The sequence below is a fragment of the Dryobates pubescens genome, chromosome 14, assembly GCF_014839835.1.
Source record: "Dryobates pubescens isolate bDryPub1 chromosome 14, bDryPub1.pri, whole genome shotgun sequence".
In the NCBI taxonomy this organism is placed as follows: domain Eukaryota; kingdom Metazoa; phylum Chordata; class Aves; order Piciformes; family Picidae; genus Dryobates; species Dryobates pubescens.
In genome coordinates, this window is record NC_071625.1 from 6,272,186 (window position 1) to 6,297,590 (window position 25,405).

The 25,405-nt window shown below is 42.2% G+C and overlaps 1 protein-coding gene across 1 annotated transcript; it reads right to left on the reverse strand.

Annotated features, from left to right (window-relative positions):
* Positions 1-6,863: 6,863 nt before the first annotated feature.
* Positions 6,864-25,028, reverse strand: CA2 (carbonic anhydrase 2). Its single transcript, XM_054167120.1, has 7 exons — positions 24,880-25,028; positions 24,163-24,360; positions 13,938-14,056; positions 12,416-12,508; positions 11,606-11,668; positions 10,406-10,561; positions 6,864-7,748 (listed from the first exon to the last, which is right to left on the reverse strand). The coding sequence occupies exons 1-7, from the start codon at positions 24,911-24,913 to the stop codon at positions 7,629-7,631; spliced, it is 783 nt and encodes a 260-aa protein (XP_054023095.1). The 5' UTR covers positions 24,914-25,028; the 3' UTR covers positions 6,864-7,628.
* Positions 25,029-25,405: the final 377 nt, after the last annotated feature.

Genomic DNA, 25,405 nt, shown 5'->3' on the forward strand with positions numbered 1-25,405 from the left:
GTCTACAACCTCCCTTCAGGTAGTTGTAGAGAGTAATAAGGTCACCCCTGAGTCTCCTCTTCTCCAGGCTAAGCAACCCCAGCTCCCTCAGCCTCTCCTCGTAGGGCTTATGTTCCAAACCCCTCACCAACTTTGTTGCTCTTCTCTGGACTCGTTCCAGCAAGTCAACCTCCTTCCTAAACTGAGGGGCCCAGAACTGGACGCAGTACTCGAGGTGCAGCCTAACCAGTGCAGTGTACAAGGGCAGAATGACCTCCCTGCTCCTGCTGGCCACACTGTTCCTGATGCAGGCCAGGATGCCATTGGCCCTCTTAGCTGCCTGGGCACACTGCAGGCTCATGTTCAGTCTACCATCGACCAGCACCCCCGGGTCCCTCTCAGCCTGACTGCTCTCCAGCCACTCTGACCCCAGCTTGTAGCTCTGCATGGGGTTGTTGTGGCCAATGTGCAGAACCCGGCACTTGGATGTGTTAAATCTCATGCCGTTGGATTCTGCCCATCTCCCCATCAAGCTTGCAAGTGCTGAATTTCCTAAGAGTCTGGTGTCATTAGCTCTTCAGTCACTGGTAATGCAATGGCTAGGAGTGATGTCTGCATATGGCCTGCTTTTTGCTTGGCTCCCTGTCCCTCTTGGGCAATTAGCTTCATTTGAGTCCTTGAAATATCTTTTAATAAAGCTTTTTTTTTTTTTTTTCCCAGTCCTAGTGGGACTCTCTAGTTCCTATAAGCAAAACTATTAGCAAATGCATGGTGTCTGAAATGCACAGTATTTTTTTGCTGGGGCAGACATACGGCCCAGTTTTCCCCTATTGTTAGTAGCAAAAGCTTCAAAAGGCACAGTTTTGAACAAAGTGCAAGGGGCTGAAGACAAAGATAAAGCAACTGACTAACCTGAGAGAAAAATCTCTGTTTGGCTTGATGTGGATTATTTGTTTTGAGTGATAATTGGTATATTGGTTTTCTATTTCATATCCTCTCTAAGACAAAGGGACTCAGGACAACAAAAATAAACACTTTTTCAAAGGTTTATGTTACTGAAGGCATAACGTGCTGAAGAAAGAAAGGCTTTTCTGTCTCATGAACTGGGGTTAACTTCTATCAACATGGCCAGATCTATTGCAGCAGTTACATATTAGACCCAGGGTCTGACAAAGCATTATTCATATATTTTGTTATTGTCATGCAACTTTATTAAACACAGTAAGGTGGTCCTCATTACACTGACATTAATATTACTCCAAATGAAAATCATCTCAATATTCCACAAGCTTAGACTTTTTTGTTTTCCTGTCTGCCATTTTTCTTTCTGACAGGCAAAGACATTTTCACAGTCCCCTCTTTTCCTTTAACCTAGATAGCTGCTCAGTGCCTGCAAAATCCTCTGAGAATTAAGAATGGATTTTTGTGTAGGAAGGATCTGGCATTTCCATTCACCTGGAGACTTTACAGGGATTAGATAACTAGATGAAAATAGAACTTTACTCAACAGAAATTAAGATCCTGTAAATTACTGAAGAGTGTGGTCAGCTTTCTTCACATGAAAAGTCCCACCAGCCCAGCCCACTCCCATTCAAACAGAAGCCATCTCTGGAGTGACAAAGGGAGAAAGAGAGTTCAGTAAGGATACACCTAACCCATTACCTGCTAGTCTGTGGCCTTGTGAGACATTAGGAGGGTCAAGGTCCTACTATGGAGGTTGAAGCTGTGCAGAAACAATGTGTTACAGAGTGCTTCATTGGGGGCCTCTTTGTCGATTCTTATGGGACACTGACAGCCTTGAAAAGTAGGAGCTTGCACCATTCATGGCTTTCTTGTCTTTTAGCCACTAGAATGGTTATCAACTTAAAGCAAGGAGTGAAATTACTGAAAATAGTCCTCCATGCATGTGCAGAGCATGAAGGAGTAGTGCAGTCCTTGTTTGGCACTCACATCTTTGGAGAACCTTTGTGAAGCGGCAGGACAAACGAGGAACCTTTCCTCTAGCCACCTTCTAGGCTAGAGGTAATTCCTCCATCCTATCCTCTTTCCCACTGTTCCTCAGGATAAATCCCTAAGCTGAAATCCAAAGGAACAGGATACCTGACCCTTTGGGTATTCAGCCTCCTAAGTTCACTCCACATGGAAGGAGAATGACTTTTCCTGAGTGTAGCAAGACAACTGAGCTTTGATTACTGGATGGGTAACTCATGTCTTTGGTTAGTCACATCAGAGCTTTCATGATCAGGCCCGATTTTTTTTCCATGTTTTACATTTACATTACACCATATGTGATGTGACAAGTTCTTTTCCAGAGAGGAGTACATCAGGAAACAGACCCAACATAGGAAATGTAGAGCAGAAGGTGGTGTTTAAGAAGTCACAGCAGGGGCATTTTACTCACTCTGGGACTATTGTATTTTCCATCTGTAGACTTTACCATTTATTGAGTGCTCATTTATGCCTCTACAAATCCTTTAAAATACTTCCATTTCAAAATGCTGCCTGGGTATGATTTTCACCACTAGTCAGAAAGTGTTTAAGAGAGTCTGATGCACTTCTACAGAGAGTAGGAGGAAATGATGTTTAGCACCCTCTTTTAAGCTGATCTGCAGAATGCTATGCTTTGAAACATCTCCCAGGAACAGATTCTGAGTGAGGATGGCATTTTTTTCAAGCTTGTTTTTATCTTTCCCCACCCCCCACCCCCTGCAAATATTGTCCTTGTTTTCTGCAATATTTCTATCCTTTTTGGGGTATGTTTATTAATCATTACCAAAAATCACATTCACTGCAAGTATCTAGAGGCACTTTGGTTTTGATTTTTGATTCAAGGAATATTTTATGTAAGACTGTCATTTGAGACTAATGCAATTAGACTATTTATAGAGACTTTTGGAAGAAATACCATTAATAAAGTGGTGAAGAGGTGCATCATCCCAATCACAATATTCTGATGTGAGTATCATCCTATTAAATAGTCTCACTTTTTTCTTCTTGTAGCAAGTCAGCTAGTTGAAGAGAAATTTAGAAAGAGGAAAGAGTAAGTTAGTCCCTGACCTTTGAATAACTCCAAGAAAGTATTCTGCTGCTACACAGTTTTGCAAAACCAGGATCACTGGTTATCCTTCCTCCTTGCTTGGGAAGGACTCTCCACTTCCACTTCCCTGCTTAGGTGCAAGGGAGGAGGCTCAGCTATGGAGCAGAGAAGATCCCATGAGCTCTTAGGCTAGCCTGCCTTTTCCTGTCTCTTTGGTGAGGGGGACATAACAGCAAGGAGGATCCTTCTCTGGTCATGGGTTCCACTTCTTACACTGAGGAACCCTGCAGATGGGTTCTCTCACCTTACCAGAGTGAGCTGAACCTTTGGACCTAGCCTTTGGGCTAGTAGATCAGTGTCCAGAAGAGAGGGACTAGCTCTGCTTTCTGTGAAACCTTGGCATGGCTGGCATGCCTCTCAGAGACACCCTTTGTGTAGTGCTACAGAGAAAGATTTCTGTCTGTGTTATCCCTGCTCAAAAGCACCCAAGTGTCTCGCAAGCTCCTTTTCCCTGTTTGATCCTAGGGCTTTCCAGACAGAAGGTGGCCAGCAGCTTGCTGCAAATTTTCTAGGTCCTTGAATACTGAGTGATGTTACAAGACTCATTAAAACCTACCCTTCAGGAAAAAAAAGACATAGTATCCACTTGTGTGCTCTAAATGCTTATTTATTGCATATTGTCCTGTGCTTTTCTTATCTGCTTCAGGGTGTGAACTCAAAAGAGCACACACTGCCTGTTGTAGATACAAGCAGTGCCACATACCATATAGGATTATAAAAACAGGGCTTAGAGATTGCACCTTTCAAAATGTCCTGAGGATATCTTTTTATTGTTAATATGCTGCAGTGTACTGACATCCTCACCAGACAAAAGGGACTCTGTTCCGGGATTAGGAGCAACACAGCTACACTATGTTAACACCAAGCCCTGATGAGAATCTGTGTCTGCGACCTCTGGCAACATAGTTATGTTGCTTTGAGTTCTAAAGAGATCATCCTGAAGACCTCAATGTTAGATGAACACGAGAGCTTGGGGAATCACTGTAATCCACACTGAGTTGAGGATGAACCTAAAATGTCTTTAGTTTGTGGCTTGGATGAAAAACAGCAAGACTTTTGTCTAAAATTTGTCACAGTATCACAGTATCACTAAGGTTGGAAGAGACCTCAAGGATCATTGAGTCCAACCTGTCATGGATCCCTAAAAAGTTTTGTTGTGTTACCTCTCACCGTTTCATGGGGAGCCATGATGGTTTCAAACATTTGCCTGCTGCAATCATTCCTTTAGCAAGTTGGTTGCTGGGGAGTCTCACAGCCTGGGGGAATCATTCGATGGTATGAAAGCAGTACAGCCCTTTGCTATCATACTGAAAGAGGAAGCAGGACAGCAGTGGAGTGTCCAGTTGCCAAAAAGACTTAAAATACATCAAACAGTGTAAGCAACTGTCACCAGGTGCTACATGACTGCATGAGATGCTGTGGTTTGGAAGAGGAAGTGGCTGATGTTATAGGGTCCATGAGAATTTTCCAATAAAGCCATGGCCTGTACTTTCATCACTGCTTGTTTCTATGATACTAGATGTGACACAGCTGTTGCTTGCAGGGCTTTCCTTTGATGAATTAGAAAATCCTAAAGCTGTCATTTAGTGAGTGATACTCTTCCATAAACTATCTGCCCTTCTATAAATATTGCTGACTCCATGCAGGGCATTATTATCTTATCTCCCAGGGAACATCTCTAATCACAGCCTGCACGCCCATGTCAATCTAGGACACTGCCAACCCTTCGAAATAGCACTGGAGAAATCATAAAATGTTCTAACACATGGAGCTGGCAGGCAAGTGCGAGACAGGATCACAAACTGTGCAAAATGAACAGTTTGTAAATGAACATGCTTCCCTCTTCTCTCCCACCAAAGTGCTGGATGAGTATTTGATGATTTCAAATCACCACACGAGCCTTCTTTCTTGCCTTTTTGTTTCTTTTTTATCTTCTAAACAAATTTTCCTTTAATCAAGACTACCCACTCAAAATAACACTGTTACCTGCAGCAACTCATCCTCTGTTCTATGATCAAAGTGGTTATCTTTTTTCCTTTTTCTTTTAATATTATGTGTCCATAAACAGTTTTCCAGTTGAAACAGGCTTGAGTGTGATGTTAGAACGGGTGCTGCTCTACTTCTCCTATGGAACAATTACAAGACCTAATTATAACCTCTTCATACAAACAAATAGGAGAACAGAGGTCAGGAAGAACAACTGGATGGTTCTAACCACCTTTATCTTAATCTAACTCACCATTCAGGAAATAGGATAATAATGCCAGGGAAACTTTTGTTATTTTTTGGGTTGGCCTTCACACAAACATCTTCTTTGAGAAAAGCAATCCCTTGCACAAGCATCTAACTGCACCATGTGGATTTGTGGTACGGCCATGTACCTTTTCATGCTGAAGAAGGCTTCTTTCTATGTGGATTTGGGGCAGCTGAGTTTGTTCACTTAAAAAGAAAGCCCAAAAAAGGGAACAGTGATCCCTGCTACCCTGCTAGACCACACAGGTAAGGCAGAGTAAGGCTCCTCCTGCACACCATGTATATGATTTATGAATGCCAGCTTGCAGTGTGTGGCTAAATACAAAAGCACTTCTTATGCAGCAGAAGCAAACATATGGCGCTGGCACCATTCCAGGTAAACAGGCTCCTGCAAACAAGATAAATATATGACTGATGTTGGTTGTCTCTGCTGTTATGTATAATTGATGGAAGCAACTTTGAAGTGCAATGGTGTATGATACATACAACTTTTTATTGTGGCAGTGGTTAGGTTTTTACTCTAGCTGTTAGGCAGAGGTTCACATTCTTTGTCACATACCAGCTTGGATGCTATTTAAGCTGTACAGGTACCAATGCAATTACCACTTCTCAAAAGGTCTTAACACTCAGTAGGGTATCATAGCTGCAAATAAATGTTTAAAAACTGAAAAGCTGGTGCTCCTATATTTGATTTTTTTAGGGTTGGGAGTTCTATAACATGTAGTCATTATGTGAAGGATAGGGTTGATGTCTTTGAGAGCAGGAAAAAGCTTAGTGTTTGTAACTGCTAGCAAGCACTTTGCTTCAGTTTCATCACAAGGAGCCTGCTTGCTGAAATAGTCTCAAATGACATCTGGGTATGGTCCTGGGTAACAAGCTCTAGGAAGTCCTGCTTGAGCTGAATCACTGGACCAGATGACCTCCAGAGATCCCTTCCCTCTTTAGCCATCCTTTGATGGTGAGTTTCCTCACTACTGAAACAAATCATGTGTCTCACATCTGTAATTCCCATTTTATAGAGATGTAACCTCCATTATATTGTTTAGAGGGCACAACTGTAGCACTCGAGCCTGTGGGTGACAATTACTAGCCAGAGGAGTATTCAAACTACTCAGTGTGAAGAACCTGCTGCAGAGGAGACAAGTACCTTTGTAGGTCCATTCAGAGAAGATTGAACTTGCAGCAGATAACTTGTGGCAGGAGAACATTGTTTTCCTGTTCTGGTTTGCAGCTTGGTTTTTTTTTCTATTTGGTGTGTAGAGGGGTGTTTTAAATGGGGAAGGCTTTTCAGAAGAGGAGCCCTGAAAGAGTTTTACATTGCTCAAAATTAACACCTCCTTCTGCTGTTTATCAGAGAGCTAGTTAGAGAAAAATTCCTAACATACCCATATAAAGGTTTGCACTTATTTTCAGTGCCATTAAAACCAATACCCAATATCCTTTGTTTAGTAATTATGTTTAATATGCAACAATGACAACAGAATGATGGCTTCTTCCCTGGGTTAAAATAACAGCATAGAAGCAAAAAAAAATATATAATTATAGATTTATTAGAGAACTTATCTAAAATACAATATTATTTTACTCTTTAAATTAGAGCATATATTATTTCAATGAAAAGACCCTTTGTATTATTTCTATGGTCATAACAACTTTTGAAGAGAATACTTAAACTGAGAACATGTTCAATTAAAAAAATCCAACACTACCATTAAGACAAAAATCAAGGTTGTTGATAGCATGGGTAAAAATGTAAAACAGTCTTAAAAATATTTACATGTCAGTTTCTTAAAATCTAAAAAGTCTAATTCTCAATATTAATTTTGCTTTACTTGCTTAAAATACCTTTTTTTTTCTTTCCTATGTCATATCTAGATTCTATATTCCTGTGCTTTTCACAAAGCTTCAAGTTACTGTTAGTTATGTGTACTATCACACCAGTGGATGAGGTTTCTTAAAAATGGCTTATTCCACTATCACCTTATCCTCCCCCAAGTAGCCAATGCAGTTACAAAGTGTCAGTTGCAGTAATAGTCACCAAAATACACACAGCCACCACCCCCACCACCCTGCGACCCTCCCATATGCATCTCCCAAGCCCACACCTTAAGAACCCTTTTTCCTATTTGGCCAAGAGCCTTTCACATTTCATTAGCTGGCATTTTAGATGCAGAGCAAAAGAAGGAAGAGATCTGGGAGACAAGATGTTGCCAGGGCACACATGGCAAAGGTCTGATTTGTGCTTAGCAAAGGGGCTTCTCACAAACACAGCAATTTCTAAACACACTCAATGCTGAGGTTACTGGAAGGAAGCTCTGACTTCTCTGCTCTTCAAAGGCTGACATGGGCGCCAGTTGTCCACCATATGGCACACAGGCTCATTCTCAGCATTGAAGCAAAGGCCACGGAGTTTGCACATCTGTGGAGAAAGGCACAAACATCCTCAAATGCATACTCTTGTTTCAGCAGCACTATTTGAATTGTATACCTTGGGCCTGAGTCAGAGGTCCGACTCAAAGTTTTGACAGTGCTCATGGTCTAGAGGGAGCTGGGGTTGCTTAGCCAGGAGAAGAGGAGGCTCAGGGGAGACCTTGTTGCTCTCTACAACTACCTGAAGGGAGGTTGTGGACAGGCAGAGGTTGGTCTCTTCTCCCAGGCAACCAGCACCAGAACAAGAGGACACAGTCTCAGGCTGCACCAGGGGAGGTTTAGGAAGAAATTCTACATGGAGAGAGTGACTGCCCATTGGAATGGGCTGCCCGGGGAGGTGGTGGAGTCACCATCATTGGAGGTGTTCAGGAGGAGACTTGATAGGGTGCTTGGTGCCATGGTTTAGTTGATTAGGTGGTGTTGGATGATAGGTTGGACATGATGATCTTGAAGGTCTCTTCCAACCTGGTTAATTCTATTCTATTCTATCATCACCCATGCGTCTCTTGCATGTCATCCACACCAATTCCTGCCCCTGACTCAGGCACTTCTGTCCACAAAATATCCTAGCAAGAGCTAAGAAAGCACAGAAAACAAGGATGTAGGCACACATTTTCTATAAACTCAGTGCATCTTGATCAAGACCTGAACTGAAATCCTTTCAGAATCCTTTGCAGGAGCTTTGGCTCTTTTGGAAGTTGGATTTTTCTTACCCGTGGGTCAAACTAAAGCAGACAAATTCATTCAAGGTTTCTCAGTTTTCAGATACTGTGAGAGGGAAAGCTGTTCCACATCAGTAGGAGCATACTGGAAAGTTTTAGTGCTTGTTCCTAACATAAAATTGGTGTTTGCACCATCAGAAATAAAAGCACCTTAATGTCTGAATGGGCATCCCCAAAACCAGTAGAAAGACTGTGCCAAAATAATAGCCCACCCCAAATGGTATTTCACAAAGACAAACTGCTGACAAAAGTCTGGAGGTGGGATTCAGGATTTCTCACACACTAAGCTGCAGGCCAGGCTGTATCTCATCCAACGGGGAAGGCCCCAAGTATTGACCAGCCCAGGAGAGGACTTTACCTTCAGAACCAACCAGAACAACGTTCAGAAGTCAACCTCTGCCAGGAACTTGTATCACTACAGTAAATGATCTTGTGCTTGTTACACCCTGTGTAACATCCAGCTGTTTTCTGTCTTTGGAAAATCAACTTCAACCCAGTCTCAACAATCTCCTTTATGGTTTCTTGTTTTGATCACTTTTGGAATAAAAAGGCAAGCTGCCACACACAGTGTTTTGATCTCAAACCCATCTCAAACCACTGAAATGTCAGTGGTAATAAGGTGGGGGAGGGGGAAGGATGGGAAAAACAAGTGGTGTCTTTTACCACTAATAGGTGGTTAAAGTCTGTGTAGTAGGAAAAACAACTATTTTAGTCAGTGCTCCTGTACTTTAATAAAACTGTATTTGCAAACCCTAGGCTATCAACAGCAATACCAGGAGTTTAAAACGTGTAAACAGTGTCAGCTTTAATGCCCCCTTGCAGTTTATTAATGGTAATCCTGATTATAATGATTGTTTCCAATAGTTCATCCTTGCCATTTATGCTATCTTTTATTATGTTAAGTCCCACAGCAGCTCAGTTGCACATTTTTCACACCAGCTGATTAAACCCCTTAGAATTATGTGTATATTGTCAGCATGTCTACCATTGATGAAAGGGATTTAAGAGTTTGAAGGGTAAACTAACGCCCTTCAGGGCTAGTTTTTTTATTTATAGGGTCTAGATTCTATTTATATCTCCCAAGCACACAGATGGTGAACCCCAGGATGGAATCTTGCCTCTGTGTAATTTCATTAATTGATGGTGCAGAAAGCTAGAGCCAGGAGTGATTTAATCTGCACGAGCTCCTTCCTCCTAGGAGGACTCTATCTACCACAAGCTGCTGAACAGAATAAAGGTTTTTTTTTCCAGCCAGCAGACTTCTGGAATCTGCAAGTTTTTCCTCTTCCAAACAAGGCAGTTTTGTTAGGATTGTCACAGTTCTGTATGGGATTTCCCAGTCTCTTCTGAGCTAAATAAAAATGAGCTCGAGCTCTAAGTCCTGGCAATGCAGGGAGAGCAACAAACTGATTATGGCTCTACAGTGTGACTCTGGGGATGCAGCAGGCATGCTCTCCAGATGTTTGGTAGATGCTTGGTATCTTCAGGGCAAGTATACCCAGATAGGTGATGCACACACACAGCAAACCTGCTGATGCTCATAACACATGCTACACTAACTCTGCACTTGCAAACAGTCCTTTCAAGCATGCTGCAATCATCCCAGGCCTTTACCACATAGCAGCTCTAATCATGTATCTGGAAAGGCTGATTAAGTTTTTTAAACACACCCAATTTTCTCTGAACTGAGTTCAAATGAGAGCAGCCTTATGTTTTATAGCAGGCTCTACTTCCACACACAGAGGCAGAGCCCTGGCAGAAGGGGCAATTCAGACAGACATTCTTGACATGTGATGCTACCCGAGATGCTGAATAGCTGTGCAGTAACACAAACTGCCACTTCAAAGATCACCTGGAGGGCTGAATTGAAACATTCAGTTTGACTCCAGTACACATCTACTGGCACTATTCACTGCAGACTTACCTGCTCAGGGCTCACAGTGATGGGCTCCTTCAGAACATGCCAGACCACACATTCCAGCAGTGGGGGAGTGGTCAGTGAACCAGGGTATGTCCAGTAGTCTCTGCATGCAGGAAGCAGTCCAGTGGGGTCAAAGTTTGTGAAAGAAGCTTGCTTTCCCTACAATAAAGGAAGATGATGAGCTAACATCAGGGGAGACCACATACACACATTGGGCTTGCAGTAATAAAACCTCCTAGGAGAAGACCTGTGTTTGGAGAAAAGTAGAAACAGAGTTTGGCATGAAGTGTTGAGGGTCTCCTACAGCACATTTGGGATTAAAGATTTTCAGCAATACATATTTTATGTTATGAAACTTTTAAGGCATTTGTTTCTCATATCAAATGTTTAATTTATGTTCCTGCTCCTAGCAATATGATTTGACCTTGCTTGAAGGAACAATGAGATTTCAGATGCCATGTACACTGATGGCACTAGAAACTCAGAACCTGGGAGACCTGTTGGACAGTCCCTTGTAGTAAATGGCAGCAAGTGTTTACCTCAGATGGAGTCTGCTGACACAGATGACAGCATAGTCTTCATTCTTTACCTTTCCTGTCCACATTTCTCACTGGCACATGCCTTTACCCCTATGAAGGTACCTAGTTACTCAGTAAGTACTTTTAGTTCCTCATTACTCAGCTCATTAAGATCATGCACATGCTTCAGATAATATTTAAAGCACAGAAAAGGTGGTATTTTTCCCCACTAGGAGTTATACATAGCCTCACCAAAGGTCTTGTTTGGACTCTAGAAACCACCAAGAGAAGCATGCCCTCTTAGAGGAATGACATTTATCCCACAGATGAGGGGAAGTGCCTTTTGCATCTGTCTACACTGACTAGGAAGGCTACCTAGAAGAGTAGGTTAGATTAGGAAGATGAATCTTACCCTACAGGTTTATAATGCAGTTAAAAGACAGAGAAATGTAGTCACAGAGATGCAAAGTGATCAGCATCCATCATTCCCTGCTCTCTACCACAACTTCATGAAAACCCCTTTTGCATTTAGAATTACAAGACCACTGCTGGTGGCAGAAAGGTTTCTTTGACTTTTGTACATGCAGCAGACTGGGTTGAAGTAAAACAAAAAAATCTACTTCCTGAAGAATACAGCACAACACAGTTGTGCCTGGTGTCAGTCACCACAGACAGCAACTATTACCTTGGTTTGAATGGAGCTGAGAGCATCCACAACTTTCTGTATTTCAGGCTTGGTATTTCCTACCTGTAACACAAAGCATATGAGAAGAACAGAACCATGCACTCTCATGATACCTTTAGCTTTCTCTTGCTGTTGTAAGGAAACATTTTTCCAGCACCATTTCATCACGTAACAGGAGTATTACAGCAAAAATGACTGGAACTGTCTCTGTAAAATCATGCCAGTAGGCAGTCAGCAAATAATAATGGGTCAGCCAAGGACACTGGGCAGAATAAAGTTATTTTCATTCACAATGTGTGGATTTATTTTTTGACTTGAGCTGCTCTCTTTTCATAGATGTCACCCTCATAATAAAACACAGTGAGGCCAGGACACAGTGCACGGTGCTGGGGCACAGTCACCTTCTCCAACTAGCTGTGAAGACAATTCAATGAAGACAAAATGTCTTGGACGTTGAACAATGACAAGAAAAGGAGAAGAGGTGTTAAGTCAGGCTGATCCTCTTGCAGATTCATGCACACATGGGTTGGCCAGTTCAGCACATTGCCTTTCACCGAGAGGAGTTACGGCACCATCACTGCCATGATGAAGGGAAGACTGCTGCTCTAGGGCTACCACCATGATGGATGGCAGTCATACTCCAGGGCTAGGTTACAATTTTTATACGTAGAGAAAGCCAAGAAGTTGGAGCACCATCTAGTTTGCTAGATAGTCAGACACTACAGCATAATGCTGCCTTGTTTTATATTCTAGCCTCTTAGGCCCCCCTGCAACACAATGAAGATACACGAAGGAAAAATTTTAACTAACCTTCATGAAGATGCCCACCACAGCCAAACCATCAGGATGTTTCACAGCTTCAGCAAATTTACCATATTTTACATTCCAGTGAACAATATGGAGCTAGAAGCAAGAAAACAAGAAGCACTCTGAAAATTATATTCTATCTGCAATGGTTTACAAATGAGGATGCAGGGAAGCAATTTATTACATTTTAAAAGCAGCTGGTGTTCTACTGCTGAGATTTAAAAACCTCTGAAGACAATTAAGAATTTGCAGCATCATTCATCTAGTCTCAAATTCCATTTATGCAGTGAGATTTCTGCCATGTATTTTACTTCTCAGTCTTACTCTCAGAAGAGTTTTAAGTGCAAACTGTGGCTCTATCACTCTGCTTTTAGTCTGGTGAAACTCTTGTTACCTTCACCATGAGTGTTTCCTGCATGCAGCCTGCAGGATTTTGATGTAGTATTTTAATGCTATATATCTTGGAGTTCTTAACACTAAAACACAGGATTTTCAGCATCAGAAGCAGCAGAACGGACACATTAACTACAGATTTGCCCTGCAATCTAGACAGTTTTTAAAGAAGAGTCCTGTCCTTTTCTGGAAACCTGCTGAAAAGAGCATTAAATGACTCTCCAGCTTACATTAACCAGCATGTTGCTCTCTTTTTCATTTCCTAGTTATTTCTAATTTATGTTCATCTGGCTGTTTCCCCACATCTGCAAGTTAAGTTGAGCAAGTAATTATGTCACTGTGAACAGATGCAAAGCAATATCAAGTTTCCCAGATAAGACAAAAGGTACTTCTCTCATGAAAAAGTGGAAAGTCAATGAATTTGTGGGACCACTACTTTTGTCTGTCAATGCAAATCACAGCTATGTTCAGTCAATGTGTATTTATGAAAATGTGTACTTAAAAAAAGTCTGCCACAGCATTGTGAGGAAGATTACCAGAGAGGGAACAAAGAAAGGTGGGATGCGAGGCACTAAAGTCACTTCATGCCTGTAGTGAGACTGTAATAGTCTTAAGTGGTTCAAGGCATATCTGGAGTCTTCAAGATACTGCACAGCGTGCCTGCTCTCACTTTGCTACCTGCACACTCTTTACAGGTTCTTTGCTTCTTTGCTGTCAAAAGGGTTTGCTCCAGAATGCTTCTGTTCTTTCTACAAATGTTTCTTGATGTTAAAAATTGAGGGCCAGGAAAAGGAGATGCATGAGTATTGAGGAGCTGCATTCCAGTTCTTCGTAATTATCAGGAAAGCAGGGGAAAATTAGGGATAGTTAACACTGGGTCTTCTGCTCCTGTAGGCTCTTTGACATCAAGTAGATATTAAAAAACCAAATTAAAACCTGCAAGAGTCCTTCACTTCTAATCTCTGCTCTTGCAAGGAGCAGGTTCTGTGGTAGCACTGTACCAAAATCTTCTATGTTAATTCCCCTATGAAGATCTGTACAAAAGCTGCTACTGTGGTGGGTCATTAAAAAAACACCACCCCAAACCAACTCATTCTACACAAAAGACTGGGGAAAGTAAGACAAGACTTACCTCTGCATCGTATTTCACACCATCCACAGTGTGCTCAGATCCCTGGCCATCACAGGATCCCCAGTGAATGTGAAACTGGGCCAGCCTGTAGACTCCATCCAGCGCTCCTCCTTGCAGCACTGCAAAGCAAAGAGCCTCTGTTAGTATCTCCCACACGGAGTTACTGAGTCTCACTTCAAACTGGAAAATCCATCTCAGGTCTTCCAAGTTCATCACTCTGCATGCTGCCATGCTTCCCCAGACTATCCTCAATGGTATATTGCTGCAATACACCAAAATCAATAATAAATGTATAAAAATGTGACTTTACAGTGAGCATCTCATCAGCAATTTAACAGGCATGCCAATATTAGAGGTGACGAGGGGAGAGCTAAGAATGCAACTTTTCTGTCACCAAATGAACTTTAAAAGGCCAAGAAAGAACAGATTTTTTGTAAGGAAGTGGAATTGAAGACAAAATCATCTTTCACTTGCTAATGTACTTCTGTCCCTTCACTTTAGCCATGTAGACCTTAATCCTGCAAATCCCGTGGCAGATTGGATTGAGTGAAACGCTTTAGGTTCCAAATTAAATCTAAACACCTGTTAGCCTTGGGTTGCAAAGTGAAGCGCTAGGCACAGTGGGTGAATTCAGGCCTCTTGTCCCTCTGATCCCTTAGCCCTCAAGAATGAGTTTGAAAAATGGGGGGGGTGCCTGCAGAAGCAGATTTTTTTTTTGTTAAACTAGAGATTGGAAATGAGGCATTTACTTCTGCTCTCCACTGGCTGAGATCATTCCTGCTATGGGACTGCTGTAAGTGGAGAGCTCAGCCACACATTCAATTATACAGCAGCAAGTTCCCCTGAGCACCCTTATTCTGCCTGCTGGTTTTAACTGTGTACTTAAACTATGACCAATCACCATCATGATATGCAGGATCAAGCCCCGTTGCTGCAGAATGTTCAAGGCACAGAATGTCTCCTCTAGTGCAGCAGAAAGCACAGAACAGTAACAAATAGTTCTATTAAATAGAGCTATTTATCCAAGTTATTAGAGCACGGTTTCACACTGCTTTGTGGGTTGGGTTTTTTTTCCTGCCAAGTGCCTCAAATTCATAATTAAACCTTTAAGGTGTTAATATTTATTTAAAAATACAAATATTTTAAAGTGTAATTTGAAGAATTATATGTCTTAGAGATCAATTTCTCTAGATATACATATAATATACCTAGTAAAGTGACAGAAGAGTGTTGACATCAGGTATTACATGTGTGCTCTGTGCATGTGGCACAAACAGAATGGTTCTGTGGAGTAAAGATGCTTCCCTCTCAGTCTGTAGTTAGTCTAGACACCATCACAGAACGTGCATGTGTAACAACACACATCAAATGCAGATAGGAAATGGTCACTGTCTGTTCAGGTTTGAATAATCCTGATTAGATGCAAGCATGGACAACGTGGACACTTTGCAATCGGGTGAGAAGGATTTGACTAAAAAAAACCACCACCAGGATTACATGAAAATTAAGATATAAACCACATGAATTTCCACTGTGTGCCTTACACATGCAAAATTTGGGTTCAGTGGACAAATTTAGCAGTTGTCTGGGGCACTTTTGGTAAATATATTTGGAAGTCTCACAACACATAGTTCCATTTGAAAACTGTGGATTTGTGTTCCACTGCAGTCTTTGTCATTTCAATACTGTAGCCAACGCTGAACAGCCAACAGACCAAGACTTGCCCTACCTATTGCCAAGCTCTGTGATATACAAAGAATGGCTACTTAAATAATTAAACAGGAACATATCTTATTCTACTGTTATGTTTCTCCCATGTGCTTAGCTGCCAAGAAGCATGACCAGTTCAAGCACAGGACTACAAATCAGAGTACTTTTTCCAGACTGGTGACTGTAAACGTGCAGTAGTTCCTTTGGAAAATGAAGTAATCAGTTGCTGTGCCTTCACAGAAGCAAAATCACTTAATCCACACAGTATCATGTTTCATTTAATAAATAAGATGCCATGGAGTTGCAGTGTTTCAGTTCCTCTGCCTGATGGACTTGCTGCTTGTTGGAGGTACAAATGGACTGAGGTTCCACCATTCCTGCACCTCAGAAAGCACCAGCACAGCACAGGTTAATCTGCCATTATTAACCAATGGAAAGCATGCTGAAAAGCAGAACCATGCAATCTTCTTAAACCCACTTGAAGTGTTATTTGTCTATGCAAAGTTTGCTATAGTCTCATGAAACTCAAAAAGAAAAATCTCTTAATAGTTTTTGCTTACTTTTCTCATTCTGTGGTTCTCAAATCCAGCACTAGCTTATTTTGACTCACAGCAGAGCATTCAAAGAAAGTAATAATTAGATTAGTGTAAATGAATACAAATTCAGCAGGCTTAATTACAGAACAGCCCTTCTTGTTTTAGCCTACACGAGGCCTTTTTGGTTTTTTTAACATTTCTCACCCTTTCCAAAGATGCAAAATTAAACTTAAAAGGCAAAGTTAAAATGTTAGAGCTTCATTCTTTTCCAGAATAAGAATTTTTTAAACCATAAATAAATGCTACCAGCTTTTGCATCACCAAGTTCATCAAGAATCACTTACACTCTGGGAACTTCCCCATCCTTGTCCTGTGTGATGTGCAATATCAATTCAGGCCACACTGACAAGAAAGTCCAGCCTTTTCATGCCCCCTTTTTTCCCGAGGGGTAGGGAAGTCTTGTTCCATATTTCAGCATCTGATTGATCATTACCTCCCTTCCTCTTGAAATCACTAGTAGTGAAAAGCATCCTGGATATACACCTGTGGTCCCTTTCATTACACAGCACAGCTTCAGACGCAGGCTGAAGACAGCACAAGCCAGCCTGGAAAGAACATTTTCTTACAGGTTCAACCTACTCAACACAATCTGTGTCACAACCTGGTCTCCATATAGATGTGTAATAGCCCAAGAGGTGACAGCCTCAATATTTCACAGTTATTTGAAATGTTAAAGGTGAGACAAATTTTCACCTACTTTGCTTAGACTACAAAACAGTAACTTCTTCTGCCCTTTACTGGAGAAGCTGTACTAGTAACATCCAGCAACTCTGCTGCAGTGCTATTAAATCATCTCATAACACTTTCTAAATTAGGTGAATGCAAGTCTTAGCAGTGCTAATTTGGAAAAGTCAAATAACCCCATGAACTGTTCCATTTATGTCTGTGGCATTTCTTAAATGAAGGAGGTCAACTCAATTTGTCTCCATTACACTTTCTTAGGACATTTGGCAACACACAAAAATCAAAAGAGCATTCTGCTGGATCTGGGACAGCTGTTTACTGAGGCCACACAACATACTGTCCTATTTAAAGGCAAGTCACTGGGTAGTTGCCCTTCCCATGAAGAGGAGAACAGCTTTGTCAAAACTACTGTGGACCTCTTCATACCTTTTTTCAGGAAGTGGCAGCATGCACAACTGTGAATTTTTGCAGGAAGACTGTGGAATTACTGTTATTTAGTTACCTCCTACAGGATATTCTTTCTCTACAGAACAGGGCACCAATAAATCTCACAAAGGCAATAAACCTGTCAAAGAAATGATCGAAATGGCTGAACTACAAGATAGCTTCATCAGTTAGAGTGAATTCCTCCCTGACATACAAATTGGTGTGGTAGGAAAAATACTACTCTAACATTTGTACTGAGAAAATGCAGAATGAGAAAGTGTTCTTTAAATGCAAATTGCTGACAGCAAAGCTCCTTCCAGGAACTGAAATAATGGGTCCTCTACAGCACAACAAAAGTCCAGAGCTCCACATCTAGGATATTTAGTTCAAATTGAGACTCCACCAAACAAAAAACCCAGTAGGCAGCAGGACATTTCAACCATTTACTTTTGAGGACAGGCCTCTCACACACTTATTGCTTTGGCATAAAGAAAGCCACAATTTCTTCATCAGTCTATGGTAGATGTGCACATGTATGTGAAGTTGTCAGGTAGATGGTTATGTAAATACATGCACATTATATACATTAATGTTAATGTTTTGTAAGCTTTCATGTATGCACAGACATCTGTATGACAGAAAATAGGCCTGAGATGGATACAGATGAAGCATTACTTGATAAATACAAACTTGAGCATCATGCACTATTAATGGCACAAAAGAGGCTCTTATGAGGATGCTTAGGGATTAGCCTTGTGTTCTTATGCAAGGATGGGCTTCCCTGCCTGACAGACTGAAAAGTTCAGATAGGGTGAACTGTCTCTTGTGTGAAACATGGAGTGCAGAGCACCACATTTTGTGAGATGTTTCCTTCTTTAGGTTATCTCTTTCAGACATTCCTCCTAGGACACCATATCATGACAGGCAAGAGAGCGAGACAGCACGCAAGCTTCTAACTGTAGGCATCACTCTCGCAGAAAACATCTGTAATGGGGTTCAGCAAAAACTACAGAATTGGTATCTCAAGAAAAAACCCCACACTTGCTAGAGGGTTAGCCTGATAAGGCAACAAGGATGTTCCATAGAGATAGATCAGAATGAATCGGCTGCCAAAATACAGAAGGTCTGCAGACATTTGTATCGACAGCAGGTCACTGATTCTGACTCACCTCAGTTGAACTATTTCATTCAGACTGGCTAGCAGCCAGAGACAAAGTAATTTAGGTTCTTAATTTTGCTCCCACTCCCTGGAATCAGTCTTTATCTCTCATGCAGTCTTCTAAAAGGAGATTCTCTGATAGTTAGTTATAAGGTGCTACACCGAACCCCCGATCAGCCTTCAATCCTCATGTTTCACACCATGTGACAATGGCTTTGTAAGAACTGAGCTGAAAGCATGAAAATGCTCTTAAAAAGCAACAACTGATTTACTTTCTGATTATAACAGCTATAATACTAATCTCAGTGACTGCTTACAGTACTGAAAAGTGTTCATACCATGTTGAGATCTAATGAGGGATGAAGAAACATAAGGTGTGAGTATTGCCTCTAAGTACACAGCAGTCCCTTGTGCCTGTAAGTAAATTAACAGATCTATCAGCTGGGAAGAGACGTCACAGTGACATTTGGCACACAGCTTCATTAATCTTAAACTATTCCAAGTGGTCCTAGCTGATAACAGCTGACTAGGTGCTCTTGGTGTTGCACTAGAAGTGCCTCTAGTGGAAGAATTTGGAAGAAGGGGAGGAAGTTGCCATGATTCTTAAACGCACAATCCATGTCAAATTTCTGCTCAGAATTTGCATGTTAAAAGGGAATAAAAAAAAAGAATCTGATTGAAGTGAAGAAAGGCATTTTGGGCTCTGTAAAGAAACAAGAGCCTGAAATGTGCAGGACCGATCTCACGCCCTCTCATCTTCCTTTCCTGTTCCTGGAAGCACTAGAGCTTTTCTTGTTATTTGTTTACATACTTTACAGCTTCTGATGATCCCAGTTCACGGAAGACTTAATGATCCTATAGGACCCTGACTAGTCAAACAGTGCACAGCAGTACTTGTGGCACATGAGCAGCTGTCCCAGTGCAGCCATCAATTCTCCAATTTAGGATTCTGAATGGTCAATAAATATGTCTAGTGTAGGCTATAATGCATTGTGGACCTTCACTCCATGACTGGATGCTGACACCATGCAATACCATTCTGGCATAACTAGTATTAAATCTTGGGAACTGGGAAGTCTAAAAATAGACCAGTGGCAGTGACTTTGATAAAGTGTTGTGCCTTAAAGGCAGCAGACATGCTTTTTTCCTTCCTCCACTTACCAGCTGAGGTGGAAGCGTAGGAAAAAAGCAACAGGGGCACAACTTTCAGTAGCAGCTCAGTGCCAGCCAAGCAGTGCTAACGCGCTGGCTCTTGACTAACCCAGTGTAACAAAAAGATAGGTTTGTTTATAGTGAGTCAGAACTCGAGACAGCTGAAGCATCCTCATTAATATTTACAGTTATAGGAAGTAGTTGTATATTACAACTACTGGAAGTCTCCCAAGGGGTGCTAGTATCAAGGCTGATGCAGGATTTAATTTCATTGGGTCTCCTCATAATTCTAAAGTTCTACTATGATTTAGTATTTGCAAAACTGTCAGATCTACTTGGGACTCTCTCCTGGATTTCACTACTATCTCTACCTCAGTGGCAAGAAAGGAAAAGAGAAAATTAGGAGCCTTGTCCACAAGCAAAAATTACCAATACCTTTAGTAATGTCTCTAGAGCCTTAGACCACAGCTGCAATTCACTTCTGTCAGGTTGTATAGCTAAATGATCTTTTAATATTCCATTCTAGAATAAATTAATTGCCAATTGACTTCTTCCTTTTATAATCTTGGGCGCACAACCAGAAAATACAGAATACAGTGCCAACTGCTGTGAGCCTTTCTCATGTGAATTTCAGATTTTAGGTGAATTCTGAAGTTTTCCTGGAAACTACATAGAGAACACATTATTAGTATGTCACAAAAATCCTCCTTTGGGCTTTTGAGGTTTCCTTGAACAAAGTCACTTCCTGTGGCTTTACAGCCCTGAGAAGTCGCTGTCTAATTCTGTCTTTTAAAGTGACACATGTCCTTACAGCAGACTAGAAAATGTTTAATATGATAAAATAAGTACCATTAACAAGATGCTCCTTTACTATAAAGTTCCTAAAAGGAGGTGATTTCAATTTAGCACATATCAGCACCATTTACTTACTCATGTGGAAGCTCAGGACCCAGGACACAAGCGTGGATGAAGCTGAATTCGCAGTTTTGTTCCTAGTGACATTTTTCTCATAATATATTTTTGCCTTTACTTAAAATTGTAGAAATCTTAAAGAGGAATGCTTACAGATGCTTGTACTTTCACTATTATTAAAAGACAGTGGACATGAGAACTAAGAAAGCAACTCCAAGAACTGAAGAAAAAGAGACTAAGTAGAACTGGAAGAGGAAGTTCACTGTTCATTTTCCACACACAAGTCCAAGAAAACATTCCAAAAGACTACAAGGCAACATGACAGAAGGTACAAGGATATCTAAGAGGAAATAAGAGAGTTTCAATAAACAAAAGATGTTCATAAATAAGGCAATGCTGGCTTATGAGTTTCCTTTCCATACTCCATTTCTATCAACCAGAAACTGTAAAAAATGAAGGGGATTCACTTTACAAACTGGCTGAGTATTTATAAGTGTACTCTGGAATGCAACAGCTGTCACACAGTCCAAGAAATTCAAAAGCTGTACCACAAGAAATGAAATTGAATATTTGGGGGTATTTGCTTAGGATGAAAATTTTTCTGAGCCTGGTTAGTAATATCTAGGCATACGAAAAAAAACAACCCCAAACAAAAAAACAAACAAGAAAGCAAAACAAAGTCAGGTCCTAGATCCATCACAAAGACTTTAACATAATTTCTTTGTTAAAACATTGAAAATGAAAAAAAATGTATAGGTCATAGGTAGAATTATAACATGAAGCAAGAGTTATGTCTGTGAAGCTTCACCTGAGACCTTCTGAAGAGCAGAGAACATCTGTGAAGATATATCAGTCACAGAAAGTGCATATAGATATTTTTTGCTTAAGAAGCAAAACTTTTCTTCTAGATCCTTACTATACTTGAAGTATATAAATGGGGTATCATTAAGAATTCCTACCTTTCTTTTCATTTTCACTTTTTCACAGGAAAAACAGAAGAAGAAAACACTACATACTCTTGCATGCACTCAATGTAACAAGTACAGATTTAAGGGGAAGAGCCTTTTACTTGGAGGAAAAATAGTTTACGTCAAAATGTTGCATATTCTGATATCTACTTCTTGTTTCTTGCGATTAAGAGTATTAATATTACCTATTTTCTGAATCAAAGCAGTAACAGTTACATTCAAAGAGCTTTATGCAAATGTGCATTTTACCTTTCTTACCTATTTTTACTACAAAATTACCTGCGTTTTTTATTGCAGGATCTCATTTTGCATACTGCAGAGACGCAGTCAAGCAGACATTAACACCTAGAACTGCTGTTCAATTTACTTCACTGTCATTAGTGATGAGTCTGAAAATTCTTAATGAATGGATCTCCTTCTTTGCATGCAATTACATCTTGAAGATTACTCACAAACAATGATCTTATGACCTCATTTTGTGCCTAGGGCCAGAGACAACTCATTACTGTATATAGGACAGCATTGAGAAACAAGCAAACCAACTCATGGGAAGTGCTCACATGGTTTTGTTCCATTATCTTCTGTGAACTACCAGCACCTCGCATCATCTCACAGAGTTTCTCTCTGTGACTGTTGCACGCTAACCAAGAACTTGGTTACAGTTAATTTCAGATTCAGAAATAGGCGTGCACCAAGCACAGTCAAGTCAAAGACAGCTCTATTTTGTGTAAGGAAAAGTAGGTTACCTAGTTAACTGCATACAAATGAAGCCATTAAGCATGCTGCCAGGTAGATTCTATGCACTCTAATTCTCAACAGGAAGTGTGATACTGAAGGATCCACCATTACCTGTCTTCATAGACATCTGTTTAATGTCTTTTCTAAAGAATAATCAGTTTCTGATTCACTAATAGAGCTAGTGAGAATATTCCTACTTGCAACTCCTATCCTCCCACTCTGAAAGCTGTGTCACTGCTTATCTGTCAGAGGATCCCTGCCACAGATGTTCTGGTTCTGTGCTGACTTTCCTCATAAAAAGCATTCTTCCTACAGACATTTCTTTTGATTTCTATATGTTCCTGCCATTTTTTCCTCCCAAGTTTCCAAATACAATCTAATTTTTACAGTCTTTTCAAGTTTATGCACACACAAAGTGAACACATAATAGTTTTGCTACACTGTAAAGACTCAAACCTGTTTCCTTTCGGCTCAATGAAAGCAGCGTGAAAACACAATCCCCTTTTTTGCATTCTGAATCATTTACCTTATTCCCCAATGGTGCTGTTAAAATGAATGCTCATTCAACTCCTTTAGTTCCTCAGTGCTTCAGAAAAATCATAGGATTGTTTAGATTGGAAAAGACCTTTAAGATCTTCAAGTCCAACCTTGCAAACACTAATGGGGATGCTCTTATGTGAATTATACACAGACCTATGTATATCTATACAACAGCGAACTCCTAAGGCTGACCCTTAATACTCCTCAGTATAAAGACTGCAATTAAAACACAATGCTAACAGTCTGTTATGCTGTTCTCTTACATTACCTGCAAACCCCTCACATTTTCAGCAGGCACAAACCACTTGTTTTCAGTACCATTCCCTAAACTGCACTGCCAGCAAAACTCTTGGGGAAAACAGAGCACTAGCTGAAACAAGTTAAATCAGACAGCGTCTAGAGATGGCAGTGACTTACGATGGGACTGGTTTTGCTATCCCAGTTAAAAACTAAAGGCACAGTCCTTGTAGCACAGTGATGAATTCTGCAAACTCACCCAGATGAAGAACTACAATTAAAGGTAACCTACAAAGCCCTGCAGCTTGGATTCCCTGTGCCCATCACTGCGACCATTCCTTTCCATAAGGATTACTAGAAGGTCTGCAGGATTCAGCACCCGATTTCACCACAGTACAATGAACAGAGAGATGCTGTGGAACGACTGCCTGCTAGCAAACTTGGGAGGAATGTGTCACATGCATAACCTTCATCTAGAAAGCCCTGTGTCAAGAAATGTCAGGCGTAATACTTGTTTAAATGACAAAAGAACGAAAGAGGTATTTTCTAATCATTCCTCTGTTTCTGTACTAACCTGGGAGAATATTGGCTTCTGAAATATGAAATAATATTTTGATAACTAAAGAAACTATTTCCAAACTATTTCCACTTCAAGTTCTCAACTGTAATCCTTTGTTATTCTAAGGCTGATTTCTTCCCGCGATGTATTTTGCCTCTTATTTTAACCATTTGGTCGGTAGCTCATGATGAGGTATGCCTGAAATCGTTCTTGTCAAAGAATCGCATTTTCTTTTCCTCTCCACAGCTGAGCCCTTATCCAAGTCCTTCTGATTAAAAATAAAGCAATTCACTTTCTGGAGTTTAGCGCAGGGCAGCTCGAAACTGCCCAGATACATTTAGTTTTGTTCTAACAAGAGTTCAGATTCCTGCTAGCCTAGAGGAGCCGTGTAGGATGCTGGATCCTTCGGGGCCGAATCCTGATGTTCCCTTAGCCACAACATTTGGGTATTTCTCTGTCTTTAAGAAAACCCTATGGCCTCAGGAGACAGCAGCGTTAGTAGTTTCTCCCATCTCCAACCTTGCACATGAAGATGAGGTCTCACCTGACTTGTCAGAAGAATCATCAAACTCCACGTTGAAAGAGTGCCCGTTGTTGACGATGTTCCTGGCCGTGCCGGCATCATAACTGAAGCTCAGGGGCTTTAGACCGGGGTCGTACTTGGCGGACTTGCTACTAATGGCGATGGGGGACTGTCGCTCGCCGTTGGCGATGGGGAAGTGCTCGTGCCAGTGCGCGGGTCCTGCAAGACAGCGCGGAGCAGCTTGGTGGGAAGAGACACGAAGCTCGGGGGATACCAGTGACAACCCTAGCTTCGGCAACCGGGATGTTTAACACCAGCATCAGCCGCTACTCTCTGTGCAAGCTGCCAGTGCTGGCAACACAGGCGCCGAGGGGAGATCCCACCTAAGGACCAAGGCAGTGACCCGGCAGCCCATGAACCTCGGAGGCTGAGATTGCACCGGGGCGTCCTTCCAGAGTCCACCCCGTTCCCCCTCTTCCTTGCGCCACTCCCGAAGCAAAGGAATGACGGTAGGGACGCAGGAGATGCTCCAGGCACACGGCGCCCGGCGCGCTGCTCGGGCGCAGGTGGCATCTCAAGGTTAAAAGGGGGGAAAATGCTCTATCGAGCTCATTCTCGCTCCGGACAAGGACTCGGTGCGACGCGCGGCGCGGACGACCCGGGTACTGCTTTGGGGGACCTGCCGGCAGGTGGCCCGCACCGTGCCGCGCCGGAGCCCCTCACGCCCCAGGCACTCACCATCGTGGCTGCCGTACCCCCAGTGGTGGGACATGGTTCGCGGCCCGGCTCTGTCCGCGGAGGCAGTCGCAGCGCCGTGGCCCCGGCTGCCTGTCAGGGGCTTTTATAGGCTCCCGCCAACTCCATGCCCTTCTCCGCGGCCGAAGAAAGGGGAGGGGAGCGCGGACGGAGGCGGAGGGAGACTCCGCTGGGGGCGGAGAGAACCGTCCCTTATAATCCGCCATCCGCCGCAGCCGCGGAGCTGTAGCGGGCGCCGGCCAGCAGCGCCCCCCCGGGAACCGGGCGGCGCGGAGCAGCACGGCTTCAGGCAGGGCGGGGGCGGCGCGCTCTCCCCTTCTGCTGTTCCCCTTCGCTTTTCCCCTACCGCATTGCGCACCTGTGGCCGCCCGGACGCTACGCGGGGCGCTGCGGACACCCCCGGGCGCCGTGACCTTGGGGAGGCGGCGGCGGGCAGGGGGCAGCACGGCGGGAGCGTGTGTTGTGTGTATGTGCGGAGGGAGCGGCGCTGCGGGCGGCTGCTGCTCCC